Below are 20,098 nucleotides of genomic sequence, written 5' to 3'. Positions count from 1 at the left end.
GACATAAGTGCATGTGATATTTCAGTACTTATTCATATTGCCACTTATGACGGCAATTAAAAGTAAAGAAAATACGGAAAAGTCTGTATGATGTATGTACCTGTCATCGAACAGATTAAATATTCCAAAAATCATGTAATTTGATAGTTTTGTTTGTTTTTTTGTTTTTATCAAGAATATCAAATTTTACTTGCATTATAAGGGTGGAAAAAAAGTTGGTGATAGTAAAATCAAGGTCAGACAACAAAATTTTAGAACATATTCAGCTATACACAAGTAAAATGTCTCATAAATATGCTGAGAAAGATACTATACTTTGATCTTAACCAAAAAGCCAATTAAAAATCACAAATAATTCTTTGGCTTGACACCATTTGCCTTTGTTTGGAGAAAGGGGTAGATGCTATTCTTTTGACCTCGAAACTTCATATCGAATCGATTGTCATAAGCGCGTCCTCTCAGGAATTGGTCTTCCTTTGTAAGGTAAATCTATATCTGCTATGTTGTCATGAACCCATCTTCCCATAAACTACCTTTTCTTTTGGGGAGGGGTGGGAGAGGGGCTTTAATCGGTTATATTGCCATAATCAGGTATTACCTTCTCCTTTTATTGGCCAATCCTCCCAGGCATTTCTTTTTTGGAGAGTAGTATATATTTGTTCCATCCTTTCATGGCTTCCTTTTGAGTAGGAGGAGTAGATAGTGTGATTTTAGTTTATATTCTTTTAGTTATTACTTCGGCATTTAGTTGTATGTGTTTATTCACAATATTTCGGCCTATATATATATATATATATATATATATACATACACACACACACACACACTAGCAGGCCACCAGGCATTGCCCAGTTGTAGAATATGCATAAATATATTTTAATTCCTGTAGATTTATTATAGAGCCAATTCTCGATTATTATTCAATATATAGTGATGATTTCAAAGGTTATAAAAAAACATATTACTTGCATACCATCTGCTAGATTTGAAACGAAAAAGTTTAGCATTCCCGCCTTAGTCGTTATTTATCTCTTCAGCATTATTACCATCTGAGCTATTGACAAATGGGTATGAAAAGTTAAAAAAAAATAAGCAAGCTTAAGTTATAATTTTTTTTTTTTTTTTTTTTTTTTTCTCTGCAAAAGTAATGGTTGTAATGTTTGATTCGATTTACCGTCAGGGTAAATTGTTTAGTTTTTACCCCTTAATTTTTGTTGGCTAAAAACCAAATTGAAAGTGTGCTACAGCTCTAAATACCCTATATATAAAATTTCAACTTTTTGACTAAATATTCAGGTAGACTTTTCATGCACACCCTGACAAGGTAACTTTTATGTATAAAGATATATATATAAACATATTTCTGTATGCTAGAACGTTTTTCATCTTAAATTCTACACTGAATTATGCAGAATGTAGAAACTATACAGAAATAGAATTCAGCATAATGAAATGAAACCAATTATCTAATAATAACCCCCCCCCCCCCCCAAAAAAAAAATCAACACTCCTTTTTCAAAGGAATATACAATAATATAGTTAATGTTCATGTAGTTGCTCACATATCCATGACTGAGTATATTAAAGTTTTTTACAATTTTTAAATAGAAAATATAGACTTTTAATATCAATGTCAGTGAGAAAAAACTCCACTTTATATGTGCGTATTTGTACATACACACACACACACACACACACACACACATATATTGCACTCACATTTATATATAAAAGTTTTTTTTTTTTTTTTTTTCATGGCAGCAATTAATATAATATTAAAACGGCGTAAAGGATGTGTGCGTATGTGACCTTGTGCGTGTTGAATGATCTCTATTAAACTGTTGCCAATTTTTCATTACATATACATTATTCACACCTGTGAAACAAGCTGCATGTGGCTGGTATGTCACTTTAATGTGTATCTTCTATGCATGCACAAATATACATTTAATGTTAATTTTTAAAATTTTCATGTATATGTTAGGTCATTGGTAGCAAATTCAGCTGGAAAGTTAAATATTTTGGTTTTGATTCTAGCTGATGGCACTCAAGTTAATTACTACCATATATTGGGTACAATATAATAATATATAGCGAATTTACTCTATCATAATAAAGATAAAATCTGCCTAAATGAATTTTCTATGAAAAAACAAAAAAAAAACACTTTCAACTTTTATAATTATATTAATTTCTGGTTTCCTATTAATTCCATTGATGTTCATGCTATATAGAACTGCAGTGAATCAATGTTTTTGAACAATAAATTTTGTGCATTTTAATTTACATAGTTTTACTCTCCATATGTATATGTTGCTCTCTTGAATATTGGACGTTTCTTTTTGGTTGTATTCAGCTAACGTACTTCCTAACATTCGGTGTGTCTGCTACCGGAAACAGTTCATTCACTTTTATTGTACTTCAGTATTTCTATTGTGAAGTAATTTATTGATATAAAATATAAGAAAAGGATATTAAAAAAATATACAATAAAAATTTACAAAATTAAACATACAATTAGTCTTTATTTGCACTTTTAATATCAAAATGAAAAGTTTATTTTATAAGAAATGTTTATATAAAAAATTGTTTAATTTCTGGCATTGCTTCATTACTTGAAAAGATTTGCAATAATTCTTTCAAAAAAAAAAAAACAAAAACTAATTTCAGTAAAATTATTAAAATTAAGGCCCCAAAAAACTTTTCAATGATTAGTTTAAATTAAAAAAAAAAAAATATTGGGAAAATGTAATAAGAGTACATACACAGGGGATATAGGCATGAGAGAAAAAATGGAAGGAACTGATTTCCCTTGTCATCGCTTCCGGTAGTAGACCCATTGGAAATTTCCATCTCTAGTGTCCCCACCCCCCCAATAGGATATGATTAAGTCTGTAAATATTAAGATCTATATTTGTATTAAGGGTAGACAACTGAAGCTGCCCTGCACAATGCAAATTTGGGCATATTTTATTGGCTTTCATATGTTCTTGTTTTTTTTTTTTTTTTTTTTTTTTTTTTTTTACAAATTGTCATAAAATTTTAACTATAGAATAGTATTGTAATCTTCAAAAAGCCTGCAAATTTTCATGTTTGAAACTAAAGGTATGAACATTTCGATATTCGATTTGGCTACCAGTTTGTGTGTGTATGTATATCACCTTTTTTGGCAATTTTATAAGTTCCAAATCTCAGCAACTATTGATCAGAATTTTACAAGTGAAGGCTTGTTGGAAAGGTAATGACCTGAATTGTGTAGTGGGCTATGTGACATTTGCCCTTAAGGTCACACATTAAGGGGATCATCCAGAACCTACTTTTGGCACTTCTTTACAGCCATAAAAAGTATCAATCATAGTCATTTGTTTTTCTAGTTTTGCATATGAATTAGAAAATATATTTCCTCAAAACCTCTGACCTTGATGGAGGGGAGACTAAAACTTGCTATGGTTCCTGAAATAACAGTAAACGGAGACATTATTCCAAATATTTTCCATGTTTTATCTCCCCTCTTTAGTTTTCATACACGAAGTAAATTTCATAGTGTATAAGGATTATTTGATACTGGAGATATTCATAGTCTTATTTCCAAAAGAGGGGAGATATAACATGAGAAATTTTTCGAATCCAGTCTTTCCTTGCTGTTATTTCAGATCGTTTCAAACTATAGAAAGTTTTAGTCTCTCCTTCATCAAGGCCAGAGTTTTTGGGGAAATGTGTGTATGACACTAATTTTTGACACCCATAACAAAAATGCAAGTTAAAAACTAGTAAAATGAATTCATCATTTTTATTCTATATTGAAGTGGAAGGGTCAGGATTCAAATCGCATATCAACATTCTTTATTTTACCCTGAATAAAATAGGCTCAATTTGATTTCAACATCCCAAAATATAAAAAAATAAAACATTAAAATGGTGTTGCAGATACATGGAGAACGGGTCTTATAAAACATAAGTGGGGTGGGGGTGAGGGGCTTAATACAAATATATCATTTTAGATATTGTTCATTCATTATTCAAGTGAAATATCAGTAAAAGTCTTACCTTTGGCTGTCTTGAAATATGAAAAAGACATAGATAGGATACCGATTTAAAAAAAAAAAAAAAAAAAAAAAAAAAATTATAAGCTGACATCACCTGAAATAATAAACTTCGGGTTTGATATGGAAGCCGTTAACTGACAGATTTACTTTTAAATATTTATTTTCGATATCGTATTTGTAGCCTGAAAAAAGTATTTCAATTAAATTCCTCTTTATTCTCGGAAATATCAATTTTTAATTCCTAGAACTAAGGTTTTTTTTTTTTTTTTTTTTTTTATAAATCTTAACTGAATTTACTTAGAAAATATTTGTATGGAATCAAATTCACATTTTATTTAATATTAATATTTAATATTAACAGATTGTAAAACATGCCATGCACAAAGAAATTTATTTAGTTAAATCATAATTGGGTATTTTAGTTTAATAAAAACAAAAAAAATGAAAATATTGAAAAAAAAATTATATTGTACATACTCGTTAGGGAATGAAGTTTTCATTAAAAATGACTTTATTTGATCAAGTAGGTTTTTTTTTATTATTATTACAGAGGAAAATCCAATTTTAATGACATCGGTTGTGTCGCAGCCATCTTGCCTATTTTGTGGACAAGGAGTTGCCTTTAAATGAAAAAGGGGATTTGAAAAAAAAAAAAAAAAAAAAAAAAAGAGAGAAGCTCTGTAAAATAAGTGAAAAAAAAAAATATTTATCTAGGCATTTTTTTCTGCCCATGTTTCGAAATAATCTTGTCAAATTTGGACACTTTAAGCAGTGATTATAGTCGTCTCCCCTGGCTTTCCCCACCTCGTCCGTGAAATAGGCAAGATGACTGCAACACGATCAATCTCATTAACATTTGATTTTCCTCTGTAAAAAAAAATCAAATCAATTGATTTTTTCTTTTTTTTTCTTTTTTTTTTTTTCAATATTTTCATTTTTAATATCTTGATTAAACTAAGTACCCATAACTTTCAGTTACTTGATTTAGAAATTATATTTTTGTTCTGACAAAAGATACGCGTAACGCTATTGTTTTTATATTTTATTTTTATGCGAACAGATTTACTGCTTCATTGGTTTTCCACATGTTGGATTTCTTAATATAAGTATGCACTATTCAAAAAACGGTATTGATTTAATGGTTTTTTTTTTTTTTTTTTTTTTTTTTTTTTCCGGTTTATATATTGCTCAGCCGTTTTTAAACAAGTCTTTAAAAATAACAATTGATCGGTTTGATTTTTGAGAGAATTTTACAAATTCCGTTTTCATTGCTTACATCAAAATATGTATGCATAACATGGTTCCAATTTTCCTGTTTTTAGTGTTTTGAGAAACTTTTTGAAAATTCACTTTTTAAAAGTAAAAAAACAAAAAATTAGATTTTTGTAATTTTCTGACGATTACTGCAAAAATTACAATGAATCGATTTTATTTTATAAGTTTTTACTGTCATGGCGAGGGTAAAAAATTCTGTCTTTATTCTGGTCATATATATATATATATACACACTAAATCTAAGGTAAACTTTCCCCCAAAGCTTTGTATTACTGTAATATTCTGTGATAAGAATAATCACACACACGTGTGTGTGTGTGTGTGTTATTGCAGCGCAGGGATAGAGGATATTTGGGTATTTTTTATTTTAAGTAGCTGTTATTTGCAATTTGCATAGTTGTTTTGATTCAATCTTTCTCGCTGTTTTTCTGCCTAATCTTACGTTGTCCATTTCTCTTGTTTCCATAACTCTCACTTTTAACAAATTTTCTTCTATTGCTTCCTTTTTAACCCTAACCTCTTTTCTATATTGTCGAAGATATATATGGCTTTAACTCCTGATCCAAAATATAAGCAGCAGAGAAATTTTTTGGTGAGCTGCATTGGTTTTCAATCAAACCTTTACTGCCAGCAGATAAAAACTTTAGCCAGGAGGAATTATGACCATTCTGGCAACCTAGTAACTGGTTGCTTTCACATTCTTGGTTCAGTTTTGTCCTTTCAGGCATTACCTTTTCTCTGAGGGAGGGTCTTATTGCCTGAGTTGCTATTTCTGGGGAATGCCAACAATAAGTCCAGTTATGGTTATTTTTACACTTCAGATCGTGAACCTCTTTCTAACTTCAATGACTGAATTTCTGTAAATGTGTAGATTGTGGCTCTTGTCCTGCAAATGTTTGAAAAAAAATGCTCTTTGCTTTCCATGGTTTCTTAACAAATCTTTAAAATTGTACAATAAAAATCTTGTTTTTATGTTCATCTCACCATTGACCACGAATAGAAATTTGATATTCTCACAAAAGGTTCAAACTTAGCCAATGCAAACACATGAAATTATAAATGAACATATTAAAAAACAAATTGGATACTTGAGTGTTATTCTGCTGAATTGTTTCGTTAGTAATTGAGTTTTAAGATTAATGAGTGCAACATTTTAATAAATTTCATAACTATTCTATATCGGACTATATTAATGTGTTATTCTTGATGGTTTTTCAGTTTTGTTTATAGTTTTTTTGTTCGTATATAAAAAAATTGAGTTGTTTAAATATTTAAACAGAATACATGAATTTCGTCCATTTTTAGAAAAAAAAAACTTTGCATTTCATTTGAATGCACTAAATTAACAGTGAATAATTTTTTTTGTAACCATTATTCCAATTTAAATGTATTTTTTTAAAACTTAATAACCTAATTAGTTTGATCGTCGTGTTTTGGAATAATTAATATTTTTATTTGATTATTCAGGTTATTTCTGTTTTGGGTTTTTTCTTTTTTCATAGCATTTAAGTCAAGCCTTTCGTCCTTCTTGGGTGAATCTTTTCAAATTCTGTTAATTTTCTGACATATTTGTGAAATGACCTTTTTAATCTATAGGTGGTAGATTATTCTTGTTCTATCAGTCACAACTGTTAATTTGTTATTCTTTATTGCATATAGTAAAGATTGAACTTTAAAAACTAATTGTTCATCCACTTCTGGTGATGAATAATAATTAACACTTCTACCTAGTCATGACTGACAAAATGGAAACGCTATCGATTAAACGGTTCAGTTCAAAAAGATGTCTGAAAAAGGTTTAAAATTACATCAGTTGAAACATGTAAAAAAATATATTTAAAAAAAAAAAAAAACTAATGTTAGGATTTGTGTTCCTTGATAGAAGCGCTGGTTGAGTTTGAATAAAATAAATACATAAGATATGTTTGAAGCCAAAACAACGCATTACAAAATAAGCATTTATATTTGAAATTTATATTTTTCGAAGATACACTTCATCATCAGTATGTCTTTTTTTTTTTTCTTTTTTTTTTTTTTCCCCCTCCCCATCTTGTTGGAGCATAGAATCAGTAAAAGTCTGTTTTTACAATAATCTTTCCAAATGTCAGAAAGGTACGTTGGTCACACGGAATTCATATTAGGGTTTGTGTTCCTTGATAGAAGCGCTGGTTGAGTTTGAATAAAATACGTATAAGATACGTTTGAAACGAAAGCATTACAAACAAGACATACTAATAAGTGCATCTTCGAAATATATTTATAAATTTCAAACAAAATGTTTATTTTGTAATAAATTGTTTTGCCTTCAAACGTATCTAATACGTATTTTATTCAAACTCAACCAGCGCTTCTATCAAGGAACACAGACCCTAACATGAATTCCGCGTGACCAATGCACCGTTTTAACTTGTTCCTCTTCTAGTGATTCAGAGAAAAGTTTTGACCATCCTCTCCTATCTCTGGCTGTAATAACAAATTGTATTTAACGAATACACTGTTTCAACAGAATTTATATGCTTCAAATTTTTTTCTTTTTGTGATCGTCATTTGGCTTTAATGAAGCCATAATTGTAATTTCTATTTATGTTTAATTTTAAATCCTTAGAAATCAAGAATTCAGATATTCCATTAAACTTCTTTACATTTCAAACACTGAATTAGTAAAGAAGTTGAGAACATAATTTTCCTCTCCTCAATTAACCATTTTCATATATGTGATAGTATTCATTTCTTGTGGTTTCTTGTTCTTGCCAGATTCCAGGACAAAATTCATCTAGTCTGGTTGAGCTAACATCACTTGAAGGTGCACGATTCCTCATAAATGCCATTGTGGGCATTCTATATCTTTTTTTGGCCATCAATATTGTGATTTGTAAGATTTAGTTTACTTGTAGGGAAAACTATCCTCATGCTGTCCTGATAAATTTATGTGTATAGCGAGGCCTTAGACACTCGTGCATAGTGTCCAGTTCTCTTCAGTAGATATTTTTGAAAAGCTTCCTTATTTTAAGTAATATGGTCAGTTTTATTTCATTTCAAACGGATTCTTAGAAATTTAGATAATTCTTCTACATATTTTTTCCTTCAGAGATTCACAGGAAAGTCTAGCCTGGACATGTCAAACTTTGGAGCTCTTGTAGGGCTATTTTTGTTGTCATGAAGGCTTTACATTTGAGTTTAAAAAAAAAAAAAAAAAAAACAATTATTGGTAAAATACTATGTTTATCCAATTTAAATTATAAAATCATGCTTTGTTTTATAGCATTCACCATAGTTGCATTGAACCAGTTTCCTTCAAGGGGATGTTAAATTCACAGACAGTCTTCAGTCATTTGTATAAATCTTGTTTTGACTTTAAATGACAAAATTAATCCTTTTGTATTGAAAGATTTACATTAAGTTTTAAACTGATTGACAATTCTGAAAATTGGAGGCTAATTTTGTTTTGTAAGCTTTAAAAATCTAGAAATTCTGCAACTATGTTGAAATCCCCCCCCCCACCCCCGATGTTATTGTCTTGGCCTCGAAAAATTATTTTCATTTTAAAACGTGCACATTGAATGGATTTATTCTTGGTTCACACTTTCACTTTACTCGGTTGTCGAATCTTTAAATAAAAATTTTTGAAAATCACTGAAACTTGTAGAAAAGTTATTTTGAATGCAATCTAAACATAAAACTTACTGTAAGGTCATTAATTTAAATGTACATATTAAAATGATTGTCTAATTCAAAAATTTTTTTTCTTCTATCTGAAAATTGAATTTCATTTGATAGTGAATTTTTAGTTGGAATAAGTTAAGTTTTTTTTTTTTTTTTTAAGATTGTAATGCTGGATATAGAGCAGCCAAACCAGCCGCCAACATTAGCTTTTTATTGAAACCAACCGAGAGGTCTTTTTAGTATCCTCGTTGTTCTCCTAAGTGCAATTGTCTGGATCTCTTGTGCACTTGGTTCACCATGAATATTAGGTAGGAAGGACTTTAGCTTTTTCATAAACCCTATGTATAAACAAGTGCTTACTGATAATACAAAACTTTGATTTGGAAATTATCCGATTTTGATATTTAAGAAAAGTACTCTTTGGTAGGCAACACTAGTCACATCTCATGAAAAAATAAAAATGCAATTAAAAATTGTTTAGAAGAAAAAATGGAGCTTAATATTTTCAGTTTGAAAATTAAAAGAATACAAAATAGAATTCTTATTATGCAAACATGATTTAGATTTTTTTTTTTTATCATGAGAAGAAAATGTTTAAAAACAATTAAAAAAATTTTTAGTTATTGCATTTTTCTGCAAATTATCGGATATTCTTTTACGGATGATGTAATGTAGCTAAGATTTTATTGAATCAATTCTCAACATTTATGCCCAAATACGCTTGGGAAATGTATGACCTGCAATTGCTTATAGCAACTTGTGCTTGATTAATTGTTTCTAATATTTCATGTTAAATAACCATCCAAACTTGTTTCTTGTCCGTAAAATCAACCAAACCACCACATGTCAATATCATTGATCGACTTTTATATTGTGTGCTTGTCGAAAATAACATGATACAGTTTTATAACTTGCATTGTCTAAAAAGTTTCTCAGTTTGTGGAAAAGATTCATGATATCAAATTGGATGATAAAAAGTTGTTGCCTGGCAATTAGCTTCAGGGGAGAATTCCCCCCCGATTTGAATCCAATTGTCGCAAGTCTTAATAAAATTGTATTTTCTCACACCTGCAAATTGTCTGTCATTGACTTTGTGTCACTTGGTGCATTGTCGTTGTCTCGTCTCCCCCTTTCCCAAAATCCATGGCCCTGCATGTTTTTTGTTTTTTTTAGCTTGCTTTTGAATTCTTCAAGTAGGAAAAAAGGTGAACTAATTATCTAAAATTATAAAACATATCTGACCATTAATGTTACAGAATAATTCAAAATGATTACATTTTTTGTTATTCAAATAAAAGATTGTTATTGCAAATTTTCTCCTTGTACTTAAATCGAAAATTCACATTTGTAAGTTTTCGTTGTTGAACTTTTACTTTTGTATCTTTCTTGCACTTGGTTCACACGAGATATTTTTTATAGTTTTTGAAATTCTTTTTCATGAGTCTGGCTGAAACTTAAGATTTCAGTTTTCATGTTGTACATAAGATGTTGGTGATTTTGTGATCTTCTGCTCAGCTCAGTTTAAGCTTGCATCATTAGGAACATTGACTTTAACTAGGGTTGCCAAATTCTCTTGTCTCGTATCACTATGCCAGGTTTAATAACTCTGTTTTCTAGTTACATAGCTGTATGGATTGCATAGTCATAGTTGGTGTATAACTTGTTTCCAACTGTTGTTTCTGGTAAACATGTTCCCATGACTTGCTGTTAAACTGGAAATTCAATTTTTACAGTTGATCTAATCGATAGATTTACACACTCTCTCACATTGTATAGTTGTTGTACTCGAGCAAAGTCTTAATCATCATCAAGCCTCGAGTTTTGGGCAGCCATTATCATCTTTTGATCATAGTGGAGTGATCCTCTTTTCAGACACTTCACAGGATCTTCCTTATCTATATACTCTTGGAATAGTTCATTAGCCCCTATTTAGTTGTAATAGAAAGTCTTGTATTTCTGGCCAATTTCTGTGGCAGGCTTGTTTGCTGTTTGTCTCATAGATGATACCAGTTGTTCTACTGCTCGTTTCTTGATGCTGATTTATGATCTGGATTCTGGAAATCCATCTAACTGGTGCTAACAATAGATGCACTCTGTTAATGGTCAATTTCTAAGAGACCCATACCTTCTGCTTCTCTGGGTAAAATACAACCATGATAGACCTTCATTTCTATACATTACTCTGAAGAGGGTCAAATTTTGTTTTTTAGCTGGTTAATAATACCAAAGCTTTTGTTTTTTCTTTTTATTTTTTTTTTTGTACAACTAAATTTGATTTTCATAAAATATTCACTTTGTGATTTTGGTGATGACTTCATGTTGGTTAACCGAATTAAATTTAATAGTTAATGAATTTTTTAAATGAAACTATTGTGCCTCTCTTCTGTGATATTCCGCTAGTTCTACAGCGTAGCATGGATTTTGGGCAGAACATGATCGGTTGTCTAATGTTTTTACATGTGACTGGATGATATGCATATCTTAAGCTGGAGCCGTTTTGATGCTATGTTTGCTTGTGTCTACACGGAGGAAGTAGATAAATTAGATGTGCCTATTAAAACTAAATTTAAAAAGCTCAGCATTTATATAGTTAATCGTTACAAATGTTAATCGTTACAAATGTTAATCGTTACAAATGTTAATCGTTACAAATGTTAATCGTTACAAATGTTAATCGTTACAAATGTTAATCGTTACAAATGTTAATCGTTACAAATGTTATAGAAAGTTTAGGCTTTTCTTATATTCATTTAAAAAATAAAAAAATGTAAAACTTTAAAAAAACAAGATCAAAATTTTAATATTCAAAGTGACATATGGAATCTGTTTTGAAACTTTATATAATATGTCAATTTATCTGTAAACAGGTTATGAGAAATGTGGCTGGGGGGGGGGGGTCCGGCTATAAATGTTTTTTTTTAATTTTTCAGAAAATCATTTCATGTTCTATAGGACTACATATCCAGACTTGATTTTTCCATTACAATTCTCTTATATAACAAAATGCTTAATTAACATTTGTTTTTCTCATTCTTTAACGTTATTCTTCAATAATTATTCTATAATCATTAAATATGTGATTTGCTTTTTTGTCTTCTAATTGATAAACTCGATAGGATTTCAGTATCCATGCTGGTCAGCAGCTGCTGAATCTCCAATGTCCGTCAAGTCTCTACGAACAAACTTATCTTCAGTGAACCTTTAGCTGAAAATTTTCATTGTTTAGCCAATTAGAAAGGTTGCAAGCCAAACATGATTTTTGGAATGTGACATCTTTGTTCTGTGACAAGTACGTACATCATAAAGATTTTTCTGTATTTATTTTTTTTAATAAGTAATTCTAAATATGCACTGATTAAGACTTGACCGAATAAATATTCGAATTCCTTCGGATGTTTTTAAACAGTCTTTGTTTAAAAAAATATACAGTTCTATTAAACCCTTTATTGTTTAAATAATGTGACTTTGCATGTCTTTTTTTCTTTTTCTTTTTTTTTTCCTTTTTTTTCCTTTCTTTTTTTTTTTTTTTCTTTTTTTTAAGGGGGTGGGGGTTGAAAAGACCTTTTTCACTCAGCGATGCACCTTGGAAGATTGTCCATGAAAATAAAATAAAAAACGCAATTGCCAAAAGATAATCGTTTTATTCTAGTCATCACTTAAAACACTCGAAAATGCAACTGTTTCACTCGCAACATAAAGCTCTGCTATTGATCAGCTGCAGTTATGATATAGTTTCCTCGTGTCTTTCCTACATCAGCAATAATTCAATACTTTTTAATGTTATCAATTCCAGACTTTCACACTTTCAAAAATATCTAAAATAAGAACAATTACTGATCAAACTTTTTTTTTTTTACATCGCTTAAATCTGAAGAAATATTTCTTTGTAACACTAATTGAATTAAATGTTTATTTTTTGCATACAATTTAAAAAATGACAAAAAATATTAAATTAATTCTCCTAAAATCAAATTTGAAATCAAACGATAAAAGCTCAAACCTTGGGCAAAGTTAAAGCTGATTTAGTTTTCACATATGAACCGAAAGATGTTTAATTCTTGATTTGCGAATAAAATAATTCAATATCTTTTTTTTTTTTTTTTCCGTTTTGCTTGTATCGAAGAAAAGGTTAAATGGAAAATTTGCATATTAAAAGGAAAACATTACTCAAGACATTAGTTTTTTTTTTGTTTTTTTTTTTTTAAACATTACTATCGAAAAATAAAATTGGTTGGACTAATTTATTTTTAGATGTTGAGTTTGAAGGATAGCAGTTAAGACTAAGAAACAGTGCTGATCCTAAAAAACGTACGTCATGATTGCAGTTGTTTGACAAGTTAGCATGTGTAACATTTGAGAATCAGTCTAAGCTGTTTGGCATAAGCAGTAAAACGGATTTTAATTTACTGGCAGCAGGATGGGGGTGGGGGCATTGCTTGGTTGTAAAATATGTTTAAATATTTTAATTTGTCCGTATATATTATAGTTGAAATTTATTTATACAAACATTGATGGCTACATATGTGCATACATGTTTCTGTAATCACCCACGTTGGGATTACGTCTTCAGGCCAAGAATTATCGAGAACTGATATTTCAAACAAAAACATTTTCTTATTTCGTTTACAAAGTTAGAATGTAACATGGGTGGGGGTTATGAGCGTGGAGAGGACAAGTGAGGTCTTTGAAGATAATAAACATCTTTTTTTTCTTTTTTTTAAGTTCATCTATCCCATCTTTTGGTTTTTATGGCATAAGGTACTTGAGAATGTAGTATTGTCTTGCGGTCTGTAAATTAAAAACATTCACATGGGCATATTATAGTCGTATATATTATAGTCGTATATATTATAGTCGTATATATTATAGTCGTATATATTATAGTCGTATATATTATAGTCGTATATATTATAGTTGTATATATTATAGTTGTATATATTATAGTTGTATATATTATAGTCGTATATATTATAGTCGTATATATTATAGTCGTATATATTATAGTCGTATATATTATAGTCGTATATATTATAGTTGTATATATTATAGTTGTATATATTATAGTCGTATATATTATAGTTGTATATATTATAGTCGTATATATTATAGTTGTATATATTATAGTCGTGATTTCAAAAGTAAAAAATAGAAAAGTATTTGGATGCCATCAGCTAGATTCGAAATCAAAACTGTAGCATTAAAAGCTGGTGACGTTACTACTGTAGCAACATGATACGCATATGAACTGACTAAAAATAAACTTGTACGAATATACAAAATATATAACTATTTTTTTTTAATTTTGACCTCTTTAAAAACTATTTTAAAGGCCAATAAAAGAACATCCATAAAAAATCCATTTGGGGCCCCTAGTGCTGCTCTGTGACTTTCAATTTCAGAACAGATAGTTTGAAAATATGGAGACAAACAGTCAGACATAGTTTTATAAATTAGATTTTGATGTAAACTTCATGACCTTTTATTTTTCTATCCTACTGTAGAATACAATGCAAGATTATTTTTGTAGTCAGCAACTCATTATTAATGGTGAATAAACTTGATTATTCTCCAGCTCTGATAAAAAGGACAAGTTAAACATTTTTTGCAAAGTCGTCTGCAAATTTTTATTGAAAAATGGAACTAAAAAGAATTTTCATGTTTTTTTTTTTTTTTTTTTTTTTTTTTTTTTAACTTCACGAAAGAATTAACTTTGCATGAGAAGTGCTTATTTCATTAAAGTGTCACAAAAAATATTTTGGTGTTGATAAATTTCACTAAGGATGAGGTAGGCATAAAGTTTTTCCAAACCTTTTTCATAGATTATTCCATTTTCAGCTTGAGCACAAGGTCAGCAGTTTTGCTTAAGCTATTGCCTTTTGTATGCATATATTTTGCTTGCTATCATAAAATTTTGAACTTTGCAATATCTGTTTAGAAAGTAATGAGATCGCCCTCTTTTTTGAGGTTTATTTTTGTTTGAAACCCATCAGCTGATCATTATTGACTGATTTCTAAATAAAATTCAGTTTTGTTGGTCAATTCATGTTCAGCTGAGTCGTGTTGGGTTATAATTTAAAAACTTATCGGTTGCATTACTTTCTTGAACAGATGGGCTTCGTTGGTTATAAGCCATCATCATCTCAAGGTGCACTGCCGCAGCGTATGAAAATCTGATGCTGTTTGCTTTTGCTGTTGGGAATTTTCGTTAATTTTGAATCGATAAAATCAAAATAACTGAATAGTGAATTTTGTTGAATACGGTCAACACTGTTTCCTCACCTGATGACGTCTTTAAGGAATATGTTAAATTTTTTTTAGTTATTTCTTATATTTATTTGGTTGTTAAGACTTTAGATTTTATGAAACCAGCCAGAAATTAAATCTGTCGGGTAGGTTTGGGTTTTGTTTTTATTGTTTGAGGCATTTAAAGATTTCTAATGTTTTGGGATTTCTTTGATTTTATCAACACAAATACAAGTGCATTACATTTTATATATTTCTATTTTCAAATTTCATAATTTCATTCTTTCCATATTCTACGTTTTATATCAATTTAAAAAAAAATTGCCTTGTTTTCATTTGTTTTTTTTTTTTTTGTTTTTTTATATATAAATTTCTGAATTTTTTATTTTCTTATACAGAATCTTGGAAAACTTTTGTATGGATTTCCTAACTTTGGATCGTTCACCTTTTCTGAAACCAAACAACTTTCAGTTCTTGATATCGGTGGTGCTAGAATGAAGGTTTAGAAATTTAACCCCTCCCCCATACATACCTTTTTTTTTTTTTTTTTTTTTTTTTTTCTTTTAAGAAAGAATTAAAAAAAAAAAAAAAAAAAAAAAAATTGCTTAAATCCCCAAATTTACTCTTCTAGATGTGTGGATTGTGAAAGTATTCTTTCGAATCTTGATTGACAATTGTTCTTTCTTGATAATTGAAAATGCCAGAAACTTTTTTTGGTTTTTATAATTTTTTTTTTTTGTCTTTTAATCAGTTAAATGGATTTAGATTCTTCTCTTCACAGTTCTTCTCTCGTTTGGATGCGTCGTGCAAGGCAGTTTTTGAGTTATGAGCAAATGCCGTTTAGCAACCGATCCGCAGCACGTGTTTATCCTCTTCTCTTTTCAGGACTATTCATTCAATGGTGCTCGATCAAAACTATATCAACTTGAAGAATCAAGTCATCAAAGCCGAACGACGCGTATTAAAGGAACTCGGATTTTGTGTCCATTTCAAGTATCCGCACAAGGTACGTTGATATTTTCATTTTTACTAGCGTCAACACCCAACATTGTGCAGAATCATTATGCTCGTAACGCCAAATAATTTCTTTTTGATTTACAGCTCCCTAATATCGTCGAAAGAAGCCGAGAGAGGGGGGGGGGTAATCAAAACAAAAAAACTAACGTATGGCAAACGAACGATGTTAAATACAAAAAAGAAAACGGAAAAACGAACGTTAAGACTTCTGAAAAATAAAAACAAAAAAAAAACATGAAAAATGGCTTAAATAAGCCTGTTTCGATATTGTTTTGGGTGTGTGTGGTCGGTTGGGGGTGTTAATGAAAACCTAAGAATAAGCGAAGTAAAAAAAAAAAAAAAAGGAAAAACGAACGTTACGTGAAAAATGGCTTAAATAACCCTGCTTCAATATTTAAATTTAAAAAAATCGAAACATCAAAAAAAAAACACAAAAAAAACTAACGTAAGGCAAATGAAGATGTTAAATGTAAAAATCGAAAAAACAAAAAAAAATGGCTTAAATAATCCTGTTTCGATATTAAAATTTAAAAAATCGGTGGGTACCCTGGTGTTTTTGGGTGTGTGGTTGGGGGTGGATAAGCGAAGTAAAAAAAAAAAAAAACAACAAAAAAAAACAAAAACGAACGCTACGTGAAAAAGTGTTTAAATAACACTGGTTCAATATTTAAATTTAAAAAATCAAGAAAAAAAGACTTCTCACACCACGATTTGAACCCAAAACGTTTAGATAATGAACCAACGCGCTAATCAACTGACCTAACATGACGTACACGAAATTTGTTCAGTTTTTCAACTATTTAAAGTAAATCGGGTCATGACATCTGACGCATGCGTAGAACCGGTCGAGAGGGCTGTTTTTGTTGACCCTCCCCATTTCGGGGTGAAAAAATGAACGTTTTTGGCCAATTTTTCGATATTTTTTTGAGCGAAGGATGGAGCTTCGATATGATACTGAGTTTATGAATTTTTGTTGTCTGTCGAAAGTTTTTAGCAGACACACAAGCATACACACACACATACATTTTCGCTTTTATATATAAAGATGATTACAGAATTTAATTTATTTCTACAGTAAGAGCCTCCTCACCTCAACTTGTAATACCATATTATAGTTTTATTGGGGGGGGGGGGTCTATTCGGCATTGGGTGTAAATACAGTGACATTTACTAAACTTTCAACAAGTTACGTCTTTAATCATGTGGTTTATTATTTCCCAGAAATAAGGACCCCCTCTTCTGAACCCTTATGAACATTTCAATGTTTAATATAATTTTCACATTGTAATGGTTGTATTCCCTTTTTGTGTAGCTGTTTGGCACAATATTGTTTTGCCTTTGATAAAAATAAGTACTATTCTGACAACTATTATATAAGAATATATGGTGGAGGACCTTATTCCTTTATGAACACAGGAACTATATCATAAGTTAAGGGAAAAAACTATCACAGTGCTCGATCATATACCATACAAGAGCTATTTTTATTCAAATATTATATATTACTGTGGATATCAAGGTTTTATTTGTCTGATCATTCAGTTCAGACATTTTTTGGATTGATGACTAAAACCAGAAATCAAATCAGGATGACAAGGGGGACAAAATCTGGGTATCCCAGCGAGCATACTTTTCTATTTGAAAAAATAAAGATCGTCTGACTGACAAGTTTGAAAAATTTGAAAAAAACAAACTTTTCCTGCTTCTGTTCTATCTTCAGTTTTGTCTTTTTACATTTCAGATGATCGTCATGTATCTACAGGTGTTAGAGTGTGAACGCAATCAAAAGCTTGTGCAGTGTGCATGGTAAGTTTGAAATTTGAAGACTTTTTTTTCGAATGAAAACGCAGAACCTGACGTAACTCACCGTCTGTTCAGTTTTGCTTGGGACATGGCGTCATGCGCTTGGGTTTCATTGTAATCTGCCGTTAACATACTGGTCAAATGCGCGGCAGAGGCAGACAATCTTTGGAGAAAATATTGGGGGGGGGGGGAAGAAAAAAAAAATCAACAGGACCAGTCGGGAGCTTCTCGACCGTTATCTTTTTGAGTTTGTGGAAACAAATTTGGTAATGATCCTTTTGTTTCCATCTTAAACCATATATCGGAAAATGACCCAATTGAGTTGGCGAAGTTTCTTTCACCATCCACTGTCTTTTCTCATCCTACTTAAACATTGTGTAATACGACCGTAGAATAGTTTACTTAATTCTAAGGAAATATCCCGGCTGTCTTAATTAAAAAAAAAAATAAATAAATAAAAAACGGTTACCCAGCCCCATCCTACAGGAGAGAAAAAAAATTCAGAAAAAGAACTTTACATTAATTACAAAAATAAAAATAAAACATGGCAAAGAAAATATTCCAAACAGTCTTGTTCAAATTCTGCACAAGTACCGAAAATGCAAATAAAAACCAATCTTATACTGATTGTTTCAGAGTAAATGGAATACACTCGGTTCATCTTTGAACATGATTGAAAAAATAATGTGCTTAAATGTATTTAATTGGCGCAGCACAATACATTTTGTTCAATTATGGCAGTTAAATCATCACTCACCACGCTATAGTTCAGGTAAAACATTGAACAAAATGCTGCTGCGCATCAACTTCTTCCAGTGGACGAAAGAAATCTGAACGCAGGCATGAGACATGCAAATGTCCTCCAACATGATGCTTGTAAAAAGTTCTTATAAAATCCTGTTGCTGCTTGATTTTGTTGCACCAATCAAATGATTCTAAAGTCGACATTGAAACCTCATCAGTTTACTCTTTCATCAATGATTCAAGTTATAAGTTTGAATTTTTACAAATCTCAATTCATATTAGTTTTTCAAGTAAACTGAAGTTTTGTTTCCCATTTTCTTGTTAGGTTTCAATGGATTTCCTTTTTTTTTTTTTTTCTACCTCTTTATTTTAATGACAAAATTCCATATAAAACATTTTCTTGTTCTTTTTGCACTCATTTCCGACACGGATTTTTTTCAAATTTGCTACACTTATAGATCTCCATAATAGGAATTGAATGGCACCTGTTACACATCTCAAGGTCAAGGGATTTCTGAGATATGGCCTTGACCTTTTTAAAAAATATGAATTTTTATGGAAAAGTGACCAACTTTAAAAGACGATATCTCTGTTATTTATGGGCCTACAAAGTTCATTTATATATCATTCTAAAGTACTTGGATAGATCTACCATTTTATTTGCCGATATTTTTTTCAAGGTCAAATTTTTAAAAGTTGACCTTGACCTTTAACCTTAATTATCTCAAAAAACGTTATTTGAATTTTTTTCAAATTTTGATAAAAGATTTGTCTATCTTATGACAGTATATATTTCAAATTTCATGATGGGTTTTGAACTGGAACCATTCCTACAAGCGTTTTAAAGAAGTGGGCTGAATTCAAAATGGCGGAATGTAGTGCCTGCTACTTCATATAAAAACACTTTGGTATTTCACAATATGGTCATGTTTGATATCTTTGTAAAGCTAATTTAATGCTGATTAATATGTACATAAAACCATGGTCACAAAATCCATATAAAAACATTTATGTTGATAAAACTGAATTTTCTTTAAACAGGTGCCATTCAATTCCTATTATGGAGATCTATAAGTGTAGCAAATTTGAAAAAAATCCGTGTCAGACATGGTTTTACCCCTGTCGATTTGACATGGAATGAGCCATATATATATATATATATATATATATATATACGCACACAGGGTGCCCACAAAGTCTGGCTACATAATCTAGAGGATGCTTCCACAAAGTCTGGCTACATAATGTAGCCAGACTTTGTGGACACCCAGTATATATATCTTTTATATGTTAATCTGTGAATCTTG

At 30.1% G+C, this 20,098-nt stretch overlaps 1 protein-coding gene across 1 annotated transcript in view; it reads left to right on the top strand.

The window, feature by feature from the left end:
* LOC145302084 (cyclin-L1-like) overlaps positions 1 to 20,098 on the top strand; it is a 49,872-nt gene that overhangs the window by 23,612 nt on the left and 6,162 nt on the right. The window contains exons 4-5 of the mRNA XM_080144631.1: positions 16,113 to 16,233; positions 17,986 to 18,050. Coding sequence (XP_080000757.1) covers positions 16,113 to 16,233; positions 17,986 to 18,050 — 186 coding nt within the window. The remainder of the gene's footprint in view (positions 1 to 16,112; positions 16,234 to 17,985; positions 18,051 to 20,098) is intronic.

Source organism: Euprymna scolopes, chromosome 2 (assembly GCF_053919585.1).
Source record: "Euprymna scolopes isolate OS-2025 chromosome 2, ASM5391958v1, whole genome shotgun sequence".
Taxonomy (NCBI): domain Eukaryota; kingdom Metazoa; phylum Mollusca; class Cephalopoda; order Sepiida; family Sepiolidae; genus Euprymna; species Euprymna scolopes.
Note: the sequence above shows the minus strand (reverse complement) of the source record. Positions and strands in the feature narration are given on the sequence as shown.